General features: G+C 39.3%; 5 protein-coding genes and 1 pseudogene across 10 annotated transcripts; 3 read left to right on the top strand and 3 right to left on the bottom strand.

The window, feature by feature from the left end:
• Positions 1 to 2,408: 2,408 nt before the first annotated feature.
• On the top strand, positions 2,409 to 4,061 carry LOC104764308 (B3 domain-containing protein REM21-like). The gene is made up of 3 exons (XM_010487810.3): positions 2,409 to 2,682; positions 2,786 to 2,868; positions 3,328 to 4,061. Exons 2-3 carry the CDS (start codon positions 2,800 to 2,802, stop codon positions 3,808 to 3,810), a joined length of 552 nt encoding a protein of 183 aa, XP_010486112.1. The 5' UTR covers positions 2,409 to 2,682; positions 2,786 to 2,799; the 3' UTR covers positions 3,811 to 4,061.
• Positions 4,062 to 4,272: 211 nt separating this feature from the next.
• Positions 4,273 to 7,965, bottom strand: LOC104767357 (uncharacterized). The gene is made up of 5 exons (XM_010491393.2): positions 7,951 to 7,965; positions 6,720 to 7,207; positions 5,987 to 6,637; positions 4,902 to 5,823; positions 4,273 to 4,815 (listed from the first exon to the last, which is right to left on the bottom strand). Exons 1-5 carry the CDS (start codon positions 7,963 to 7,965, stop codon positions 4,384 to 4,386), a joined length of 2,508 nt encoding a protein of 835 aa, XP_010489695.2. The 3' UTR covers positions 4,273 to 4,383.
• On the top strand, positions 7,903 to 9,177 carry LOC104767356 (mitogen-activated protein kinase kinase 8 pseudogene; annotated as a pseudogene). Its single transcript, XR_015590896.1, has one exon. The product of XR_015590896.1 is annotated as a mitogen-activated protein kinase kinase 8 pseudogene (transcript).
• Positions 9,178 to 9,188: 11 nt separating this feature from the next.
• On the bottom strand, positions 9,189 to 11,179 carry LOC104764307 (guanylate kinase 3, chloroplastic). Of its 3 annotated transcripts, none has more exons than XM_010487807.3 (2): positions 10,086 to 11,179; positions 9,189 to 9,542 (listed from the first exon to the last, which is right to left on the bottom strand). In XM_010487807.3, exon 1 carries the CDS (start codon positions 10,940 to 10,942, stop codon positions 10,094 to 10,096), a length of 849 nt encoding a protein of 282 aa, XP_010486109.2. In that variant the 5' UTR covers positions 10,943 to 11,179; the 3' UTR covers positions 9,189 to 9,542; positions 10,086 to 10,093. The 3 variants fall into 3 exon arrangements, with proteins under 3 accessions (XP_010486109.2, XP_010486110.2, XP_087357704.1); XM_010487808.3 differs by having other exon boundaries at positions 9,189 to 9,629; positions 10,086 to 11,161; XM_087501578.1 differs by having other exon boundaries at positions 10,226 to 11,097.
• A 651-nt stretch (positions 11,180 to 11,830) lies between these two features.
• Positions 11,831 to 14,547, top strand: LOC104764306 (BTB/POZ and MATH domain-containing protein 2). 2 transcript variants are annotated; one of them, XR_015590895.1, is made up of 5 exons: positions 11,843 to 12,648; positions 12,805 to 13,153; positions 13,345 to 13,414; positions 13,699 to 13,975; positions 14,072 to 14,547. XR_015590895.1 is itself a non-coding variant. In XM_019241488.2 (4 exons), exons 1-4 carry the CDS (start codon positions 12,236 to 12,238, stop codon positions 14,251 to 14,253), a joined length of 1,221 nt encoding a protein of 406 aa, XP_019097033.2. In that variant the 5' UTR covers positions 11,831 to 12,235; the 3' UTR covers positions 14,254 to 14,547. The 2 variants fall into 2 exon arrangements, 1 of the variants encoding a protein (XP_019097033.2); XM_019241488.2 differs by lacking the exon at positions 13,345 to 13,414 and having other exon boundaries at positions 11,831 to 12,648.
• Positions 14,548 to 15,132: 585 nt separating this feature from the next.
• LOC104764304 (uncharacterized protein At5g19025) lies at positions 15,133 to 17,508 on the bottom strand. 2 transcript variants are annotated; one of them, XM_019241490.2, is made up of 3 exons: positions 16,689 to 17,416; positions 16,532 to 16,594; positions 15,144 to 15,398 (listed from the first exon to the last, which is right to left on the bottom strand). In XM_019241490.2, the coding sequence occupies exons 1-3, from the start codon at positions 17,218 to 17,220 to the stop codon at positions 15,376 to 15,378; spliced, it is 618 nt and encodes a 205-aa protein (XP_019097035.1). In that variant the 5' UTR covers positions 17,221 to 17,416; the 3' UTR covers positions 15,144 to 15,375. The 2 variants fall into 2 exon arrangements, with proteins under 2 accessions (XP_010486108.1, XP_019097035.1); XM_010487806.3 differs by having other exon boundaries at positions 15,133 to 15,398; positions 16,532 to 17,508.
• Positions 17,509 to 17,669: the final 161 nt, after the last annotated feature.

The raw sequence follows: 17,669 nt of genomic DNA, 5'->3' as shown, positions 1-17,669 counted from the left end.
ATAAGCTCAAAATTAAGTAGCGTTGTTGCCGATTTCTGGTGGAGCAATAAAGCAGATAGTAAAGGATTACACTGGATTTCATGGGAGCAAATGTGCACTCAACTATCAGAAGGCGGGCTAGGCTTCCGAACACTAGAAGAATTTAATCTTGCCTTGTTGGCAAAGCAGCTATGGAGATTGCTCAGATATCCAGATTCTCTCCTTAGTCGAGTTCTCAAAGGGAGATACTTTCGATATTATAGTCCATTAGAGATACAAGTATCAAATCGACCTTCATATGGCTGGAGGAGCATCTTGGCGGCAAAACATGTTCTCTCGTATGGAATCCGTAAGACCATAAGCTCGGGGTTCAACACGTGCATCTGGACTGAACCATGGATTCCGGATACGCCAGCGCGACCGCCTCAAGGATTAACTAATGAGAGAAATCCTTTGTTATGTGTTAGAACCTTAATTGATTTCAACACAAAAAAGTGGAAAATGGAGCGTCTTCGGGAACTCTTCCCCCCGAAAGAAATTACCCTTATTTTAGGGATTAAACCGAGCTTAATTGCCTCAAGGGACGGGTATTCTTGGACCCTGACAAAGTCTGGGAATTATACCGTTAAGTCCGGATATGAAGTCGTGAGAGCTATCTCTCGCCCTGGTTGCTACCTCCCTCCTCAGGGACCTAGTGTTACGACACTCAAGGCGCAAGCATGGAAGTTAAAAACATCACGAAAGCTGAAGCATTTCGTGTGGCAATGTGTGACCAGGTGCGTGGCAACATGCCAACGCTTGCATTATCGCCATATTGGTAGAGATAAGGGTTGCCCAAGGTGTGGAGCGGAGGAGGAAACTATAAATCATATGCTATTTGAATGCCCTCCAGCACGTCAAGTGTGGGCTTTATCGACAATCCCTACCCATCCTATGGTATTTTCCTCATCTTCCCTATATAGCAACCTCGATTTTCTATATGGGAGCGCTAGAGACTATGGTGCACTTAATCAAAATCTGCAGACATTTCCTTGGGTAATGTGGTACATTTGGAAGGCTATAAACAAGAAAGTGATTGAAAATATCTTTGAGTCTCCGCAAGATACATTGGAGAAAGCTATCCAAGAAGAAGAAGTTTGGAGAAGAGCAAATCATAGAGATTTAGCACCAGTGGTAGTATAAGCGGCCTTCCCTTCGACCCCAATTCCACAAGAATCTCTTGTATGCTTTATAGACGGATCTTGGCATACAAAGGTTGATAGGAGTGGGCATGGTTGGATTGCGTCTATCGGTGATAGAATCCTGCACATTGGGCTAAGAGGATCGCGTAGAAGCTTATCCCCTATACATGCAGAGTTAGATACCCTTATTTGGGCTATGGAGTGCTTATTATCGCTAGACTTGGATAAAGCTCTTTTTGCTACGGATTGTTCAGATCTCCTAAGGATGACGTCAAATATCGAGGATTGGCCGACCTTTTCATCAGAATTGAAGGATTTTACTCATTTCAGAGATAGATTTGCTAATTTTAGTATTAGGTATATCCCTCGAGAGGATAATATCCGTGCCGATAAACTTGCGAAATGTGCAAGAGCACAAGGTTTCTATTTCTCCCATGTAAGCTCGTCGGTACCTAATTGGCTCTCTTTCGAAAAGAGTCATCTCTGATAACTTAATATATGGAGTTTGATTGTCAAAAAAAAATTTGTGTAAGTTCTGTAAGTATAAGAACAGATAGTGTAAGTTCTCTAATAGAACATAGTTAATTTCACTATAGTGTAAGTTCTATTATGAGGATCTTAATTTGGGTGACAATTGAATATAGATAGAACAAATATGTAATTTGTCCCTAGTTAATTTCTGTTATGAGGTTCTTCATTACTTATTTTGCCTGCAAGTGTTTAGATAAACAAAATCATTAATACGAAAAATGTTAATGGAGCCTAAGCTAACGACATCCTCACTAATCATAATGAAAAACAAACTCAATTATTGGTTAACTTACTAAGTTGATTCATTATCATTGGTTTGTTTCTTCGGACTAAACATATAATTTTCCAATGAAAATATCAACAAAACGACAAAACAGAACAGAGGTTTTGAGTGCAGAACTAGATAAAACTTTTACTCATCAAAGACTCAGATTTTGGTGTTGACTCATCTTTTTATTTACTGCTCTGCTATCATTGACTGTAGTATAGTACAAAATGTGGGGTTGTTTTGGAAATCAAATGGTAATAAAGTAAAAAGCAAAACAAACCAACACCATCTCTCTCTCAAGTCTCTGTCACACTCGCTTTATTTTATTTTTCTTTTCACTAATAGTGAAATTAACATTAGTAATGCTTAACAGTTAAAGAAGCTCCTCATTAACCATAATCTGAACTTATACGTTTATGATTGATCTCGAATATGTGCTTGGCTAGACTGTGTTGTTTTGACATGCAACATTAATAACTCCCAAGAATACCAAATTAATCTCTTTTGCATTGTAAGAAAAAATAAGAACAAATAGAAGAAAGTGGTAAGAGCAATGCTACTTTCTCATTGGCTATACCAAGAGAAAGGACAGAGAAACACACATTAACTGTATTCTGCTACCATTTCTCTCTCTCTCTCTCTCACTTTGATATCTCTCTCTCTCTCTCTATTCCTCTTGTTCGTATCACAATCAAAGAGAAGACTAGAAAGACTCGCTTCTTGGTAAGAATCTCTTCTGATGGTTCCCAAACTCTCTTAAATCTACCAGCTTTTCATATTTTTCACTAACTCCTCTGCTCTCTTTCTCTCTGTCTCTCTCTCACAGTTCCTACGACCTCCATGGCTTCCGGTGATGTTCTTCCTCGTTTCTTCAGTGTCTATCTTTCCCAGTACAGCTCTGACTCCTTGGTGAGTTTTTTTTTCTCTGACTTGACTGGGTTTTCATGGACAAACCTGTTTTTTTTTTTTTTGGATATGTTCAATGGTGATGTGAGTGAGATCTGAACCAACATTGTAACTTTCGTTACTACTTAAGCTTAAGATTGTTCTGCTTACATCAGACATGTTTGAATATGGTTGAGAATGAGTCAGCAAGTAGATATATAGAGGCTTACTTTGATCAGATTTTTCTTCTATGTTCAAAATTTTTTGAAGAAGAGGCTTGCTTGCTTGTACAAAACACTAGTTTAACCGCATCTTGTAGGTTTTTGAACTGAGTTTGTAAAGCATATTTGTGCATAGTTTGTCAGTTGAGAACTTTAACCTTACTGTTTCTTTTTGGGTGTTGAAAGCCTCTTCTGCAGACAGAGTCTCTGGTTTTTTTTTGTTGTTTTGCTGCTGATGAGTCAATTTTTGTGTGTTGAGCAGCTGATACCAGTTTCGTACTACGAACACTTGCCGCGTCCATTGCCCAAGACTGCCATTCTCATGGGCACTGGTGGAAAGATTTGGAAAGTAGTAATGAAGAGCAGGCAAGAGCAAGTGTATTTTGAACGAGGCTGGGCCAATTTTGTGGACGATAATGACCTCAAAGATGGAGAGTTCTTGATTTTTGTCTTTGATGGTTACCGACTCTATGAAGTGAGCATATTCGGTCACGGAGGCTGCAAGGAGATTCGTGCAGCCGTTGAAGTTGAAGAAATCTCTGATGGGACAGAGGATGAAAACAATGAGATTTCTCTTGAAAGCGTCATACAAGACGAGGAAGAAGAGACCATTGATGCTGATGCAAAGAGTGACACTGACTATTCTCCTGATAGTCCAGACACAACAACGATCTCTGTGGAATCTGCTGAGGTGTTCAATTCGCCCGCCACCACAAGCAGGAAGAGAGGTTATAAGAAACATTAAAAACATTTACTTGTTAGGATCAAACTTTACTCTGTTTCAGCTTTGTTAGGATCAAAGTCTACTATGTTTCAGCTTCGTTAGGTTGAAAACTCTACTATGTTTCATCTTTGTTAGGATTTAATTAAACTCTGTTTGAGTCTTGTTATTCTCACTCTTTGTACTCTCTCTCAATGAGTAGCACCTCTTAAACTTGCTTACTCAGGGAATCTTGCTTCTCTTTTCAAATATGATCTAGCTTTAAAATCAGAAAAGACAAGAGTTCATCTCCATCTTCTTTACAAGAGTTACATCAAAACTTCGGTGTCATTTGAATCACTCAGAGTTCTTGAAGATATTGAAGCAGATCAAGAGCTTGATCGAGCCCTTCAGATATTCCCAGTTAGTTTCCCTGGAATTTATAAGACACAAAAGCTAGCTGCTTTGATGAAATTTGATTAATAATACACAAAAGCTAGCCGAAGGTTGTCAAAATAATTATAAGTATATTTCATAATTAGCACATTTTTTTCTTGTTCTTACAAAACATATATAATAGTTCAAACCTTCTAATACAGAGAGCTTGGAAGATGATACTTATGATTGTTCATCCTCGAGCATTTTTAAAGCCAATTCAGCTAGCCAGTGAACCGTTCTGCTCTGGCGACTCACTCCAACTGCACCAGAGAAAACATCGAAGTTCTCGAGCTCAGCCGTAGTTTCCAGAACTTTCTCGAGCTCTCTCTCCATACCCAAATCTCTGAACATCACAACATTCTCTACATCATCTTCCATCATCCATAGCGCAAGCTCGATCACAAACCTCCTGATTCTTGGAACCTTGATCGCTGGCTTGTCATGCTTTTTCAATATCGAAACCAGTGAATTCGCAAGTTCTTGCTTTTTGATCCCCGAATCCGTCAGAACAGTGCTTGCTTCTTCTGAACTCATTAATTTAAACACTTGTGCTGCTAATCCTAGCATCACTTCCAGTAATTTCTTGTCTCCTGATGTTATTGACTTCAACACCTGCAAGTAAACGTAAACATAACAAATTTTATATATTTTGGAAGGGGGTTGGAACAGTTTTTGTACCAACAGACATGCATACTCACCGTAGGCGCTGCTGTTTTAATGAATCTCAGGTCAGGAAAGCATTCATGTCCAGTATATATACACAAGTTTCTCAAGACTCTAGCTGCATTGACACGGACCAAAGGAACTTCAAGTGCCTCCACGAGTCTGCCCAAGACTCCGAGCTTTAGAATGTGGACGCAGTTGCTTCTGCTCTCCAAAGCAAGCATCCCTATAGCTTCACCTGCAGCGATTCTGACTCGGCTCTCATTCTCATCCACATGTGTTTTTCTTTGCAAGAAGATATTAAACAACTCTTTCAAGACACCTCCAGTAACACCAATCCTTTCCCGCGCATCAGTCTCAAGCGCGAGGAAGCTCAGGGTCTCAATCCCTAACTTCTGTAGTTTTGGGTATCTCACTCCATGGTGCAGTACGTCTCTCAAGTTGCTGACTGTGAAGACGATTTCTGAGATCTCTCTCCTTAGACATTTCCCGGTGTTGCCACTTGTGCTTACTAACATTTTCACTAGCTGCAGGGACCGTTTCACTGTCTGGACTCGTGACAGAACCATATCTGCATTCTCTTCTTTCAAAAGTGTTGCGTCTGTGTGCGTGAAGTCAATGATCTTTGGGAGAAGCCCTCTTGTGTTACCTATTTTTCCACAGTTGTCATGATCTCTGGATAATTTCTTTAGAATCAAAAGGCCCAAATTGTTGAACCTCCAGAAATCGTACTGTAGATGATGGTCGTGGAATATTTTCTTCTCTCCAATCTCATCAGGAGCTTCACCTAAAGATCTGGTGTTCTGTAACAGTGATGAAATCGATTCCATCGAACCAGAGATTCCGGCAACTCTGAGAGAGTTCTGTTTTTTGCCAGCGAGTTTTGATAGTATCTCTGCTGATGATCGCCTAATCTCTTCTTCTTGCATATCTTTCCAGTTCAGCATCTCCACCAACCTGGAGTATAAAAGTGCAAAAACTTAGATGAAAATGTATTAATATGATTAGATGTTTCACCCTAAACGTTTATTGAAAGAAAGAGATCAGCTTTGTTTCTTCAGTTCCCAAACTACCTGCAATCGCAATATAATTTGACAACCTAACTTTGTAAAGAACAGACCTTTCAATGACGGGTAAGTTGATTCCAATCTTCTCAAGTGTATCCTCTGCGAACCGCTCATTAACCACAAACTGCCTAAGAATCCTCGCTCCAATGAGCTGTTCATCAGAACAGTTAGATCCCACAAGCTCCATAGCAAAGCTCACCATATCCATCTTCACACCATCAAAGATACTCCCATTGACAGACTTTGAGTATGCATCATAAAAGAATCTCTTGATCGAAACCATTCCAGTAACCCCAAACCCACACTCTCTAGTCACATTCTCAAGCAAGTTACACACACTAACCTCCCACTCCCAATAAGCTTTCTCAGCAAGAAACAACAAAGCTTCAGCAAGCGCAAGCGAGTAAAAGATGCTCAAAGCAGCTTGCCTGTTCCTTTTATCCAAGTCTCCGTCTTGAATATCTCCGTAGTTGTGCCTTACGAGCTTGTAAGAAGACAGAGCCACACAAGAAATCGCTGACAAGAGCTGGAGCCAATAGAGAAGCCGGCTCACATAGCTGGAGATGTAAAGCCATCTCGCATAAGGAAGAAGAGGAACGTCTGAGTTCTTCCATGTCAGAGTGGTTCGACGATCAAAAGTCTCTTGTCGTCCGATTCCGATTCTCGTCGTCGCTTCTCTCAGTCCATTCTTAAAGACCCCATCGCTGCAGAGAAACACAATCATTACTCAGATATAAACCCTAAATCGAAATCGATTCCAATTCGATTAAGCAAAAGAAAAAAAACCTGATTCGTTTTAGATTTCTGAGAAGTGAGATTGAGCTTGATCGGAGCACGCGGAAGCTACTGATTCCGACGCCGGATACAGTCCACGTTGCTTGGTGCTGCCACTCGAGCTCGTGGCTTCTGCTGAAGATTCGAGTGCCTTCGATGAGGAGAATGATGGTGATGAACCAGAAATCTGATTTTTCGAGTGTGATCGCGAATCCGCCGAGAAGAACGACCGTGGCCCAGATGAAACCTAGGGTTCCGAGGTTAGTGGCGATTTTCTCGAGGATCGCAAGGCGGAGAGCGAAGAGAGTGAGCTTTTGCTCCGGCGCGGGTGACGTTGATCTGTGAAACGCTTTCGCGGACGATACAGACGCAGCGTCTGCGGTTTCGCCGCTGTCTCCTTTCTCGACGCTGTTTCTATAATCCAAAACGGTGTCGCTTGAGCCTCTCGCTTCTTCTAATTTTGTTGAAATATGTTGAAAAATGTAATAATTTTGAAAATACTTTTAAAAAACTGATGTTTAGTTTTAAAAATCAAAATCATTATTCTTAATCGTTTTTTTTAAAGGGTAAAAAAAAAAGTAAGATACTACTAAGGATGATGATAATTGGACCTGCGAGTTGAGAGTGTCCAAAGGTGCATTTTACAGATAAAATAGTTTCCCTCCGCATTAACCACACAAGATGATGATCATTGTATGGAATTTTGTATGGAATTTTGTAGACTCCTAGTCTTGTTCTTGAGAATCTATAGATGCTTAAATGGGTCACTCAAGCATAACTATATATTGCATGTAGAACTATGAAGACAGACAGATGAGGAACACATGAACTGATTTCTTAAATCTTGAAGAGTGATAACAGTGTTATGTTAGTTAATATTTGCCACTAATAATCTCTTTATATTTATAACAAAAATATTTTTTTCACGTGGTTTAATATTTCTAAAAAAATAAATAAATAAGTTATGTGATAAATGTTAAGAAAACATGATACACTATATAATAGATATGTTTACTAAATCACAATTTGGTATATATATATAAATTTCAGAGACATAATAGGATTTGTGTATATATCAATTTGTCCTATCTCGAGATGGAAATACGAATACGAATAAGAAATAATTCATCCTATCTCGAGATGGAAGTAGGAATAGGATTTGTGTATATATCAATCAATTTAGTAACAAAGACGGTCATTATTCAGAAACCAAACTAACTCTCTCAGAAATAAAAACCAAAACCTCTTCAAGATCCATCCTTCGAGCAACAACACGATGGTTCTTGTTAGAAATCCTCGATTCCTAAATCTCAAGTTACAACCTTCCACCACTACTCCATCTACTTTCCCTAGCTGTTTCCCCATCGCTGCCGCTTCAATGGTTACTTCCTGTGCAAGCAACAGCATCTCGACTACTGATCTGGATAGGATGAATGTTCTCGGTAGCGGAAACGGCGGAACCGTCTTCAAAGTTAAGAACAAGACAACTTCAGAGATCTACGCCTTGAAGAAAATCAAAGAAGACATGGATTCAACTTCCCGCCAGCAACTCCTCCGCGAGATTGAGATCCTCCGTCTCGTCAACTATTCTAGCATCGTAAAGTGTCACGACATCTTCCAGAATCCTTCCGGAGAAGTATCTATTCTTATGGACTACATGGATCTCGGCACTCTAGAGTCTCTACGCGGCAAAGTCGTTACAGAGGATCAACTAGCTTTGATGGCTCGTCAGATTTTACAAGGTTTAAATTACTTGCACGAGCTCAAGATCGTTCATAGAGATATCAAGCCAGCGAATCTACTACGTAGCTCGAAAGAAGAAGTCAAAATCGCAGACTTTGGAGTAAGCAAGATCGTGGCCAAGTCTTTAAACAAGTGCAACTCGTTCGTGGGGACGTACGCCTACATGAGTCCCGAAAGACTCGACAGTGAAGCTGAAGGTGTTACAGAAGAAGACAGATCAAACGTTTATGCCGGAGATATATGGAGTTTTGGGCTTACGATGCTCGAGATCTTGGTGGGTTACTTCCCGCTGCTTCCTCAAGGACAGAAACCAGACCAGGCCGCGATAATATGCGCCGTGTGCTTTGGAGAACCACCGAAAGCCCCCGAAGAATGCTCCGACAAGTTGAAGAGTTTCATCGACTGCTGTTTAGGTAAGAAAGCTAGCGAGAGGTGGACAGCTTCTCAGCTTCTCAACCACCCTTTTCTTCAACACCTGGATAATGGTTACATCGACTGCTGTTTACAGTGATTTTCAGAAATAAAGTTTCGATTCCTGTAGCTGGATAATCTACTTCCACGTTTCTCGTGGTAGCTGTTTTGGGGAGTATTGTTCTTATACGAGACTTCGTGTGTGTACTTGGCGGTTATGTATGTCACCTGTTGAAGAGCCCATCTTCCTTAAAGTTTTTGTGTTTGGTTCTCTGCTTATGTGCTTTATGTACTCACACAAATGTGTTGTTTCCTTCAGATGGATAATGATCCTGAACATATTCTCTATAAACTGTTCATTATTTAGCAGCAGACTCTGACAACTTAGATTGATGATATTACAGAATGGATTCGGAAACAGAGTAAAAAGACATGAAACAAGAGGAAGTAAGTGTAAGTGTAAATGTAAATGTAAATGATACGACAAGTGTTTGGTTGGTACTTGAGCAGACCGGTTCAATAGATTATATATGATGATGGCGATATTTAATCCTCTACTACTTCTCCCAAAGAGAGTTGGTCACTCAAACCAAATCTACATCTTGTGCCATCTCTTCTTTCGCCAAAATTACGCTCAAGATCTTCGATCTGTTTGCCGAATCAGGGAGATTTACCATCAACCTGCACAGAAGATCTACTCTAAGCAATGCTTCGAAGATGATGACAATTGACAAAGACAGAAAACAGAGAAGAAAAACAGCAAGCAATCTGCAAAGAAACAATCGTGATAACGTTAATAATACCAAAACATTTGCAACTGATATACCCACAGCTCCTAAAACCTAAGAACTTTTGCAAGAAACTCCCTACTTCCAGTGATTTCTATCTAGGATTCAATACGTATTGGAGAATGCCAGATCAACTAATTTAGCAAGCTTCTCCAACGGATGACGGAATTCTCACACAAACAGATTTATGTAAACAACTTAATCAGTCAAAAGCTTAATCCTCATACTTCCTATCTCTCAACCCTTTGTCAGAACGGCTTCTCTAAGTGTATCTATTCTTCCTCAAGTAGCAACAAAACTTCACATTATAGTCAAATCAAAACATGCTACTACCAAATCAATCTTTCCAAAGTCTATTCCTCAACTGAATCTAAGCGCAAGTCAATGCATTACTATATCAAACTGAGTGCATTACAGAGCAAGGCAAGTAAAGTACCTTGCACATCAAATCCTGACAATCCTTTGATGAACTTTAGATTTCTCAGCATCAATAATAGATTCCACGCGGTTAACCGCATCATCAAGCCTCCCTTTGGCATTAACCACAACGTAATCAAAGTTCTTAAGATGCCTAACCTCTTCTCTCGCCGTAGCAACTCTAACAAGAAGCTCCTCTTGACTCTCCGTCTTCCTCTCAATCAACCTCTCAACCATGGCAAGCTCACTCTCCGCCACAAGGAATATAAACACGGCGGAGTTCCCAAGTATCCTCCTTAACGTCTGAGCTCCTTGAATATCAACTCTAAGAACAATGTCTTCCCCTTTAGCCATGTATTCCTGAATCTGCTTCTTAGGAATCCCTTTGTATTCTCCATAGACAAGTGCGTACTCAAGAAGCTCTTCGTTCTCCACCATCGACAAAAACTGATCTCTCGAGACAAAGTAATAGTCTTTGCCGTCGACTTCGCCAGGTCGCATCGCACGGCTAGTTGCGGTGACGACGAAATGTAGACCTTGACGAACCTCACGAAGCTTGTTGATCACTGCGTCTTTGCCAACTCCGCTAGGACCACTGACGACGATGATGATCTGATTCGGCGGTGGGATGATTGGATCGACGGTGAATGAAGAACCCAATTGAAACTCGAGGGAACGAAGCGATTCGGGTTTGGTGGGAGATTGAATCGGGGAAGACGAATTGGGGTTATCGGAGATATGGGTATCGGTCATTTTCAAGGAGGAGTAAGAGTGACGGAGAGGTTTGGGAAAAGAGCGGGAGGAGATGAAGAAGATGGGTTTGTTTGGGAAGATGATGGAGCGAGAGAAAGAAGAAGAACAGAGCTTTCGAAACATTTGGGGGATATTAAAAGGTGCAACCTTTGGTATTATTGATTTGATTCCCCACAGAGAGTTTTGTGGTTTGAGATTGGGTCACTCACTCGAACCACCGACGATGTTCTCGTCTCAATGCTTTGCCGCGCGGTATTGAAGACTAAAGACCTTTTAGCACGATGAGACCTACTTACTAGGGTTTACTCTTTCAAATCTTTTTTTTTTTTTTCCTTTTTTCTTACCCCATTTTGTAATTTCATTCTATGATTGATTATAAAAGATGTTTAAAACTTAAACTAAATTATTTTTAAAAAAATACCCTAAATTTTTATAAACAATTATAACATACTTGATAAATTTTAAAAATAACATTATTTAATATATTACAATATTTAAAATTAATTTTTAATTTTTTTTTAAGTCTGTATTCTCAAAATATATATTTAGAATTTAATTTTGAAATATAATACTATTTTGAAACTAGAGATATATTATACTAAGTTTGAAAGAAAACTTAAATTAGTATTATATTTGAGAATCTCTAGTTATTTACTTATTTTATTAAATAGTCTTATTATAATTGAAGTTAATAGATTTTTTCGTTTTAAATATAACAATATTATCTAAACTGACTAAACAAGTAGTCCTAAAAATAATTTAAAAATTCTAATCACTCGTTTAAACAGTAGTTTTATTTTCAAATTAAAGTGTTTTTTGTTCAACTGTCAAAGTAATTTAAATATCGTTTTTCATATCTTAACACGAAAATATAAATGAGTAAATTTCAGATAAGTTTTTTTTTTGTTTCCATATACAAAAATTCCAATACACAACAATTAGGATGTTCTAATTTAATTTACTCCCTAAAACTAAAATTAAAAAATTAAAAAATTTCGACGTTATATTCGCAACCAACCAAAGTTGTTGTGTTAAAAAAGTTAAACCGATCAATCAAAGTGGTTCCTCCTCCTCTCTCTCTCTCTCTCTTTCTCTTTTCCTCTCGTTTGTGGCCAACGTCGTCGTCGTCTTCACGATCCACGACGATTTATCTCCCCAGTTCCGGCGATTCTCGTTCTCTCTTCTGATTCCGCTCAATCCCCCTCATTTACTTTTCTCAAATCGCCGTGATTGTCCCTGTGATTCGAGACCCTAACTTCGCCTCTCAATCTCGGGGAAAAAAAAAGATCGAACCTTTTTCTGAAATTCGAAGTCTTTAGCCGCGCGAAGATCCTTATCCCGTGTGAGAAGATCGAAGAAACAATCAATTTCTCTTACAGAGTTCGTGGTTTCTTGGATCTCTCGTTCTTTTGCTTGATGGACACTATTAGGGTTTCCACGGAGGTTCCTGGATCTTCGAAATCGACCGCACAGTCTCTCTCCGAGTCGACCTCTCTCACGGAAACCATCAATGGCTCCCACGAATTCAAGATCAGCGGCTACTCTTTGGTCAAAGGGATGGGGATTGGCAAATACGTTGCCTCCGATACGTTCATGGTCGGTGGATACTCCTGGGCCATCTATTTCTACCCGGATGGAAAGAGTCCTGAGGATAACTCTGTCTACGTGTCTCTCTTCATTGCCCTCGCTAGCGAAGGTGCTGATGTTAGGGCTTTGTTTGAGCTCACCCTCGTCGATCAGAGCGGTAACGAAAGGCACAAGGTTCATAGCCATTTCGGTAGAACTCTCGAAAGCGGACCTTATACTCTTAAATATCGAGGAAGTATGTGGTAAGTGAATCTTTTTATCCCTTTCTGGAATAAAAGTTTCTATTTTTGAAGTGATTTCAGGAATTGCTATGGCTTAGTATCTGCATGAGTTTAGATACTGACATGTTGTTTGGGGTTTCTTGAATGTTTAATCTATTGATGATTGCTTTAATATAGGGGATACAAACGGTTTTTCAAGAGGTCTCTTTTGGAGTCATCTGACTATCTGAAGGACAACGGTCTCTTGGTCCGGTGTTGTGTTGGAGTGGTGAAGTCACGCACAGAGGGACCAAGGAGTTACAACATCCATGTGCCGGTTTCTGACTTGGGTCAGCAGTTTGGGAAGGTTTTGGAAAGTGAGAAAGGAGCTGATGTTACTTTCGACGTTGACGGAGAGACATTTCCTGCTCATAAACTGGTTCTTGCAGCTCGTTCTCCAGTTTTCAGGGCACAGCTTTTTGGTCCGTTGAGAAGTGAAAATACCAAATGTATTACCATAGAAGACATAGAAGCACCAATTTTCAAGGTCCTCCCTTTGACTCTCTGTCTGGACTAAAATCTCTTTGTTCTTGGAATGTTGTAGTAGAGTTTTAAATCTGTTAGGTTTACTGTTTGAGGCTGTTAGTTTCAGTCTCAGGTGTTATAAGGCCTTATAGGAAGAGATAGTTTTCTTGGTTCCTTGCCTTTTCTCGGGTGAGTGATTATGGTGTGATACAGGATATTCTATTTACGAGACCTTCTCCTGGGCTGCTGCTCCTGTTCTCTAATATTACTCACCCGGGATAAGGTTTAATCTTTCTACTTCTCTTCCTGGTTGCATGAATCTCTGTTTGCTTACAAATAGCTGCATTGTCTCTCGTATGTGGTAAATAATTTTTCATAGGTGATCATGTCAAAAGGCCAAGAATGAACCTTTTTATGCTTTGTAGCTCGAGTTTTGTTTTGTTAAGATTGGTCCTTAGTGTATGTGCGAGTTTCCATATCCTAACTCCTGTAAATTGAAGGTTGAAGTGTATGCTGATACATATTCTCTTTTACTTTTGTTTGATTTTGCTCTTTTTGTTGCTGCAGATGTTGCTCCATTTTGTCTACTGGGACGAGTTGCCTGATATGCAAGACTTAATAGGAACAGACTTGAAATGGGCATCGACTCTTGTTGCTCAGCATTTGCTTGCTGCTGCAGACCGTTATGCGCTTGAGCGGCTTAGAACAATATGTGAGTCGAAACTCTGTGAAGGAATCAGCATACATACGGTTGCAACCACCTTGGCTCTTGCAGAGCAGCATCATTGTTTCCAGCTGAAAGCCGCATGCCTTAAATTTATAGCTTTGCCAGAAAACTTGAAAGGTATGAAAGATAATTTCTTTTTTGCTTGAGTATCTTTGAAACCTCGTACCGTCCTTGTATTAAAATATAGTCTGTAATGTTTTGTAATTTCTTTAGCTGTGATGGAAACGGATGGGTTTGATTATCTGAAGGAAAGTTGCCCGTCCTTACTAAGTGAGCTATTGGAGTATGTGGCTAGACTAAGTGAGCACTCTGTAACATCATCGGGGAATCGGAAGGAGTTATTTGCTGATGGTTGTGATGTGAATGGAAGACGGGTGAAGCAACGGTTACATTAAGTAACTAACCGAGAGAGAGAGAAAATAGAACTCACTTTGGGAGCCTGAGTTGATGATGGTGACTCGTGGCAAACAGAATTGTAGAAGAGTAAAGATTTGTGCATTTGTCATTGTAAAAGGATTAGTGGGTGTTCTGTGTTGTTCAGCTAGTAGAGTGAAAATGTTGCTTTTTTCTTCCTTTTTCTTTTGTTTCCCGAGGATTTTATAACCAAAACCGCTTCTCTGAAGGAAAAGTTTCATGTACTGATAATTCTTGAACTGCCAAAAATAATCACAGGGAACTGCTGTTCTAGATATCTGATGCAAAAGGTTATAAAGTTTATTCATTTGAGTAATAGACAAGCTTATCCTATGTATCCTATGTCCAGGACTTGAAACAAAACAAAGTTTTAAAGAGCCACAAAGGGACAAAAGCCGAATTGAAGGAAACAACCAAGTTTTAGACCAAACTAAAAGACAGTTGATTAGGTTGCATCTTCAGATACAGTCATACAGATCATCTAAATACTCTTGAGATATCAGAAGAAGAATCTCTTGTCACGTAAGCCAGTGAACTTGAAATCCAGTTAAGAAATCAAAGATAAATCCCTCGAACTGCATATATCAGTTATTAAAGCTTACGAAATCCGAGATTTTTTATTCCGAAATCTCTATTCCAGAATCCAAGTAAACTGAACAAAATGGAGATCTAAACAGATTAGAGCAGTTCCAACGCCAAAGATATCAAACTTTCTGGATGGGAAAGCTAACCCTCATCAAGATTTCATAGACTTGCAATGAAATCAGGAGATGAAAAGCAAGAAACAAAAGCAAACACGACGCAGAGATAAATTCATCCCCTAAAATATGTGTAAGAGGAAGTGCAACGAGTGATCGATATGATAAAGTGAAAGTTGATTCTGCCTTTTTTGCGTGGTAAGTAAGGGAGCTCAATAAAAGTTAAGTATTCAAGTTGTAATATTGGGACATTTCTAAGGTAAAAGAAATAAGAAATCCGCAAACGAAGCTGTTCGGATATTTCTAGTTTCCAAGATGAACTATGCAAACATTAAATGTGATAAATCTATAATGATAGATTGAAGGATTCCTATCGACCTGATCAGCGATGATCTACCCCTCCCTTTAGAGCCAAGTTCGCTTGCGATCTGCAGAAGATAAAGGCATAGACAGAATCAGGATGAAGAAAAGAAATAAAATGACATATGAACAATACGTTAACCCAAAAAACTTTCATTTGATTATATGAAGGAATGCTAGATGTGAGCCGGACAAACAAAGTGAACAAGTCTGATATGAGCACGCACCACGGACAAAAAATCACAAAATCTACTGATGTACAACCAATCAACGACCTTAGTCATAGTAGATGTGTAGATAATATTACAAGTTACATACAAAGCAATGCATTCATCTACTCAAGGTTGTTGCCAATTGGCTACCTAGCACCATGTATTCTGCTTTATAAAAGCATGTATTTTTACTGAGCAAATCTCCAATTTTAAGATGTTGTCGGTGCTAAGTATACACGGGGTCGAAATCAAGGGAGCCAGATATGACCATTGAAAAAACATGTCCAAGATCAAAGTGGAATAGTTTTGTTAAGTTAAGAATCATTAGCTGTTATATATATGAAATACAGATTCTCGACCAAAAGAGATTGGAAAGCAAAGGAACAACATTTGGAGCAAAAATGGAGTTTCCCATTGATAAGCACAATCAACTAGACAGAGGCTGCTATCTGTTGACGTGACTCTTAGGTTTTATTATGCCTTGACACCACCATTTCGAAAAACATGAGACAAGGCAATGCCTTTCAATGTAGTTTCAATCTTACACGGAACCTTATTTTCTAATCAGTGCAAGCTAAGGCAGAAGAATTCATAATCCATAACCAAATTCCCACATTTCTTCATATCTGACTTGCCAGTACTCTTTTTCCTTAAATTCAAATCTACTAACGCTGAAAACTTCAGTAATACTGCTATATAAGATGTAGACCACCAAATGTTCCCTATCCGTTTCTCACTTAGACGATTCAAATCTGCTCTAAGATCTAATCAGCACAACTATGAATATTATATAAAAAAAAGAACTATTCTTTTCACCAAGAGACTCCCAATTCATTCATCATAACCAATGAATCACAATCAAAAGCAAAGAACCAACACTACCAATCCATAAGAACCCATCTGAAATCCCTTGAGAGTGGCAATGGAGATCACATAATTCAATGGAAATCGAAATTGGCAAAATAGAGAAGGAAAGGGTTTGAACTAACTTTTTATGACGCCGACCTCGCTTAGGTCCCCAACCTTGAAGCTTAGCAACAGGGCAGCCACATCTAGATCGGAAAAGCAAAACAGCACGGCCATTAGGAGGAGCCATCCTTCTAAGCTCAGCTCTCAAACACTCGTAATCAGGATTGCTCTCACTACCTCCTTTCCAAGGCAACCGATCGATCTCTTTGGTACCTCCTCCAGATTTAACACATTCCTCCGTCTGCAATTGCAAATCAAACTCCATCGCCTTCTTCAACCCTTTACACTTGGGATTTCGACACTTCCTCGATCTCGGTCCGCAACAAAGGTCGAGAAACGCAATCGAAGCGGCGAAGAAGACGGCGAAGGCGAAGAAGTAAGAAGCCGGAGGGATCGGAGAGAGATCTTCATCGTCGGAGAAGATTAAGGACGAGAGGGGAGGGAAGTGGGAAGAGAGGAGAGAGAATGAGTGGAAGAGATAGGAGAAGTAAGAGGAGAGGAGGAAGGCGCCGGAGAAGAGGACGAGGATTAGGATTAGGAGGTCGAGAGTCGCGGAAGGTGAGTGCTTGCAGAGGTGGAGAGATGAAGAGGAAGAGGAGGAGCTGTGATTGGCGGCGGATCTAGAGGCGGAGGAGGAAGGGGGCATGCTATTGGTGGTGTGATGATGATGATGATGATCTTCGTCGGAGAGAAGGAGGAGATGGAGCATGTTAGGGAGGGAGACGTCGACGACGGTGGTGATCCCCTCCTTTACATATAATTTAACTCTTATTATTTGTATCTATACATTTTTTTTTTTTTAAGGTAAAAAAAGCTAAAAATTAAAACTGTAATTGGGAGAGAGAGATAGAGAAAGATGTATAAATACTGAAATAAAATAATTAATTAGATATTAAAAGTTTTTTTAAAAATCTGTAGACATTTATATTTGAAAAAAATATATATATATCTTACATATTATGATAAGAGATCATTTATTATGAAGAATAATATGATTGACTCGTCTCTACATCTATGTGAATGATATAAGTCAACATATTAAAGATAAGCGATTGTGTTACTGATTATTATATGATGATTTTTATGAACTTTTGTTTATAAAATATACAAAATATAGTATGGTTTTTATATCGAATGTTGATATATTTTTTTAATGGG

This window comes from Camelina sativa, chromosome 19 (assembly GCF_030686135.1).
Source record: "Camelina sativa cultivar CO46 ecotype springtype chromosome 19, ASM3068613v1".
Taxonomy (NCBI): domain Eukaryota; kingdom Viridiplantae; phylum Streptophyta; class Magnoliopsida; order Brassicales; family Brassicaceae; genus Camelina; species Camelina sativa.
This window is presented reverse-complemented; position numbering and strand designations above follow the sequence as displayed.

Excerpts from the sequence above, each read along its gene's own strand:
- LOC104764304 (XM_010487806.3), bottom strand. The coding sequence starts at position 17,220 with ATGCTCCATCTCCTCCTTCTCTCCGACGAAGATCATCATCATCATCAT. Across the intron at positions 15,399-16,531 it reads CGAGGTCGGCGTCATAAAAA|ATCGCAAGCGAACTTGGCTC; the intron begins GTTAGTTCAAAC and ends TATCTTCTGCAG.
- LOC104764306 (XM_019241488.2), top strand. The coding sequence starts at position 12,236 with ATGGACACTATTAGGGTTTCCACGGAGGTTCCTGGATCTTCGAAATCG. Across the intron at positions 12,649-12,804 it reads AAATATCGAGGAAGTATGTG|GGGATACAAACGGTTTTTCA; the intron begins GTAAGTGAATCT and ends GCTTTAATATAG. Across the intron at positions 13,154-13,698 it reads TAGAAGCACCAATTTTCAAG|ATGTTGCTCCATTTTGTCTA; the intron begins GTCCTCCCTTTG and ends TTGTTGCTGCAG.
- LOC104764308 (XM_010487810.3), top strand. The coding sequence starts at position 2,800 with ATGGCTTCCGGTGATGTTCTTCCTCGTTTCTTCAGTGTCTATCTTTCC. Across the intron at positions 2,869-3,327 it reads AGTACAGCTCTGACTCCTTG|CTGATACCAGTTTCGTACTA; the intron begins GTGAGTTTTTTT and ends TGTGTTGAGCAG.
- LOC104764307 (XM_010487807.3), bottom strand. The coding sequence starts at position 10,942 with ATGTTTCGAAAGCTCTGTTCTTCTTCTTTCTCTCGCTCCATCATCTTC.
- LOC104767357 (XM_010491393.2), bottom strand. Across the intron at positions 6,638-6,719 it reads AGAAATCTAAAACGAATCAG|CGATGGGGTCTTTAAGAATG; the intron begins GTTTTTTTTCTT and ends GTTTCTCTGCAG. Across the intron at positions 4,816-4,901 it reads TTAAAACAGCAGCGCCTACG|GTGTTGAAGTCAATAACATC; the intron begins GTGAGTATGCAT and ends GTTTACTTGCAG.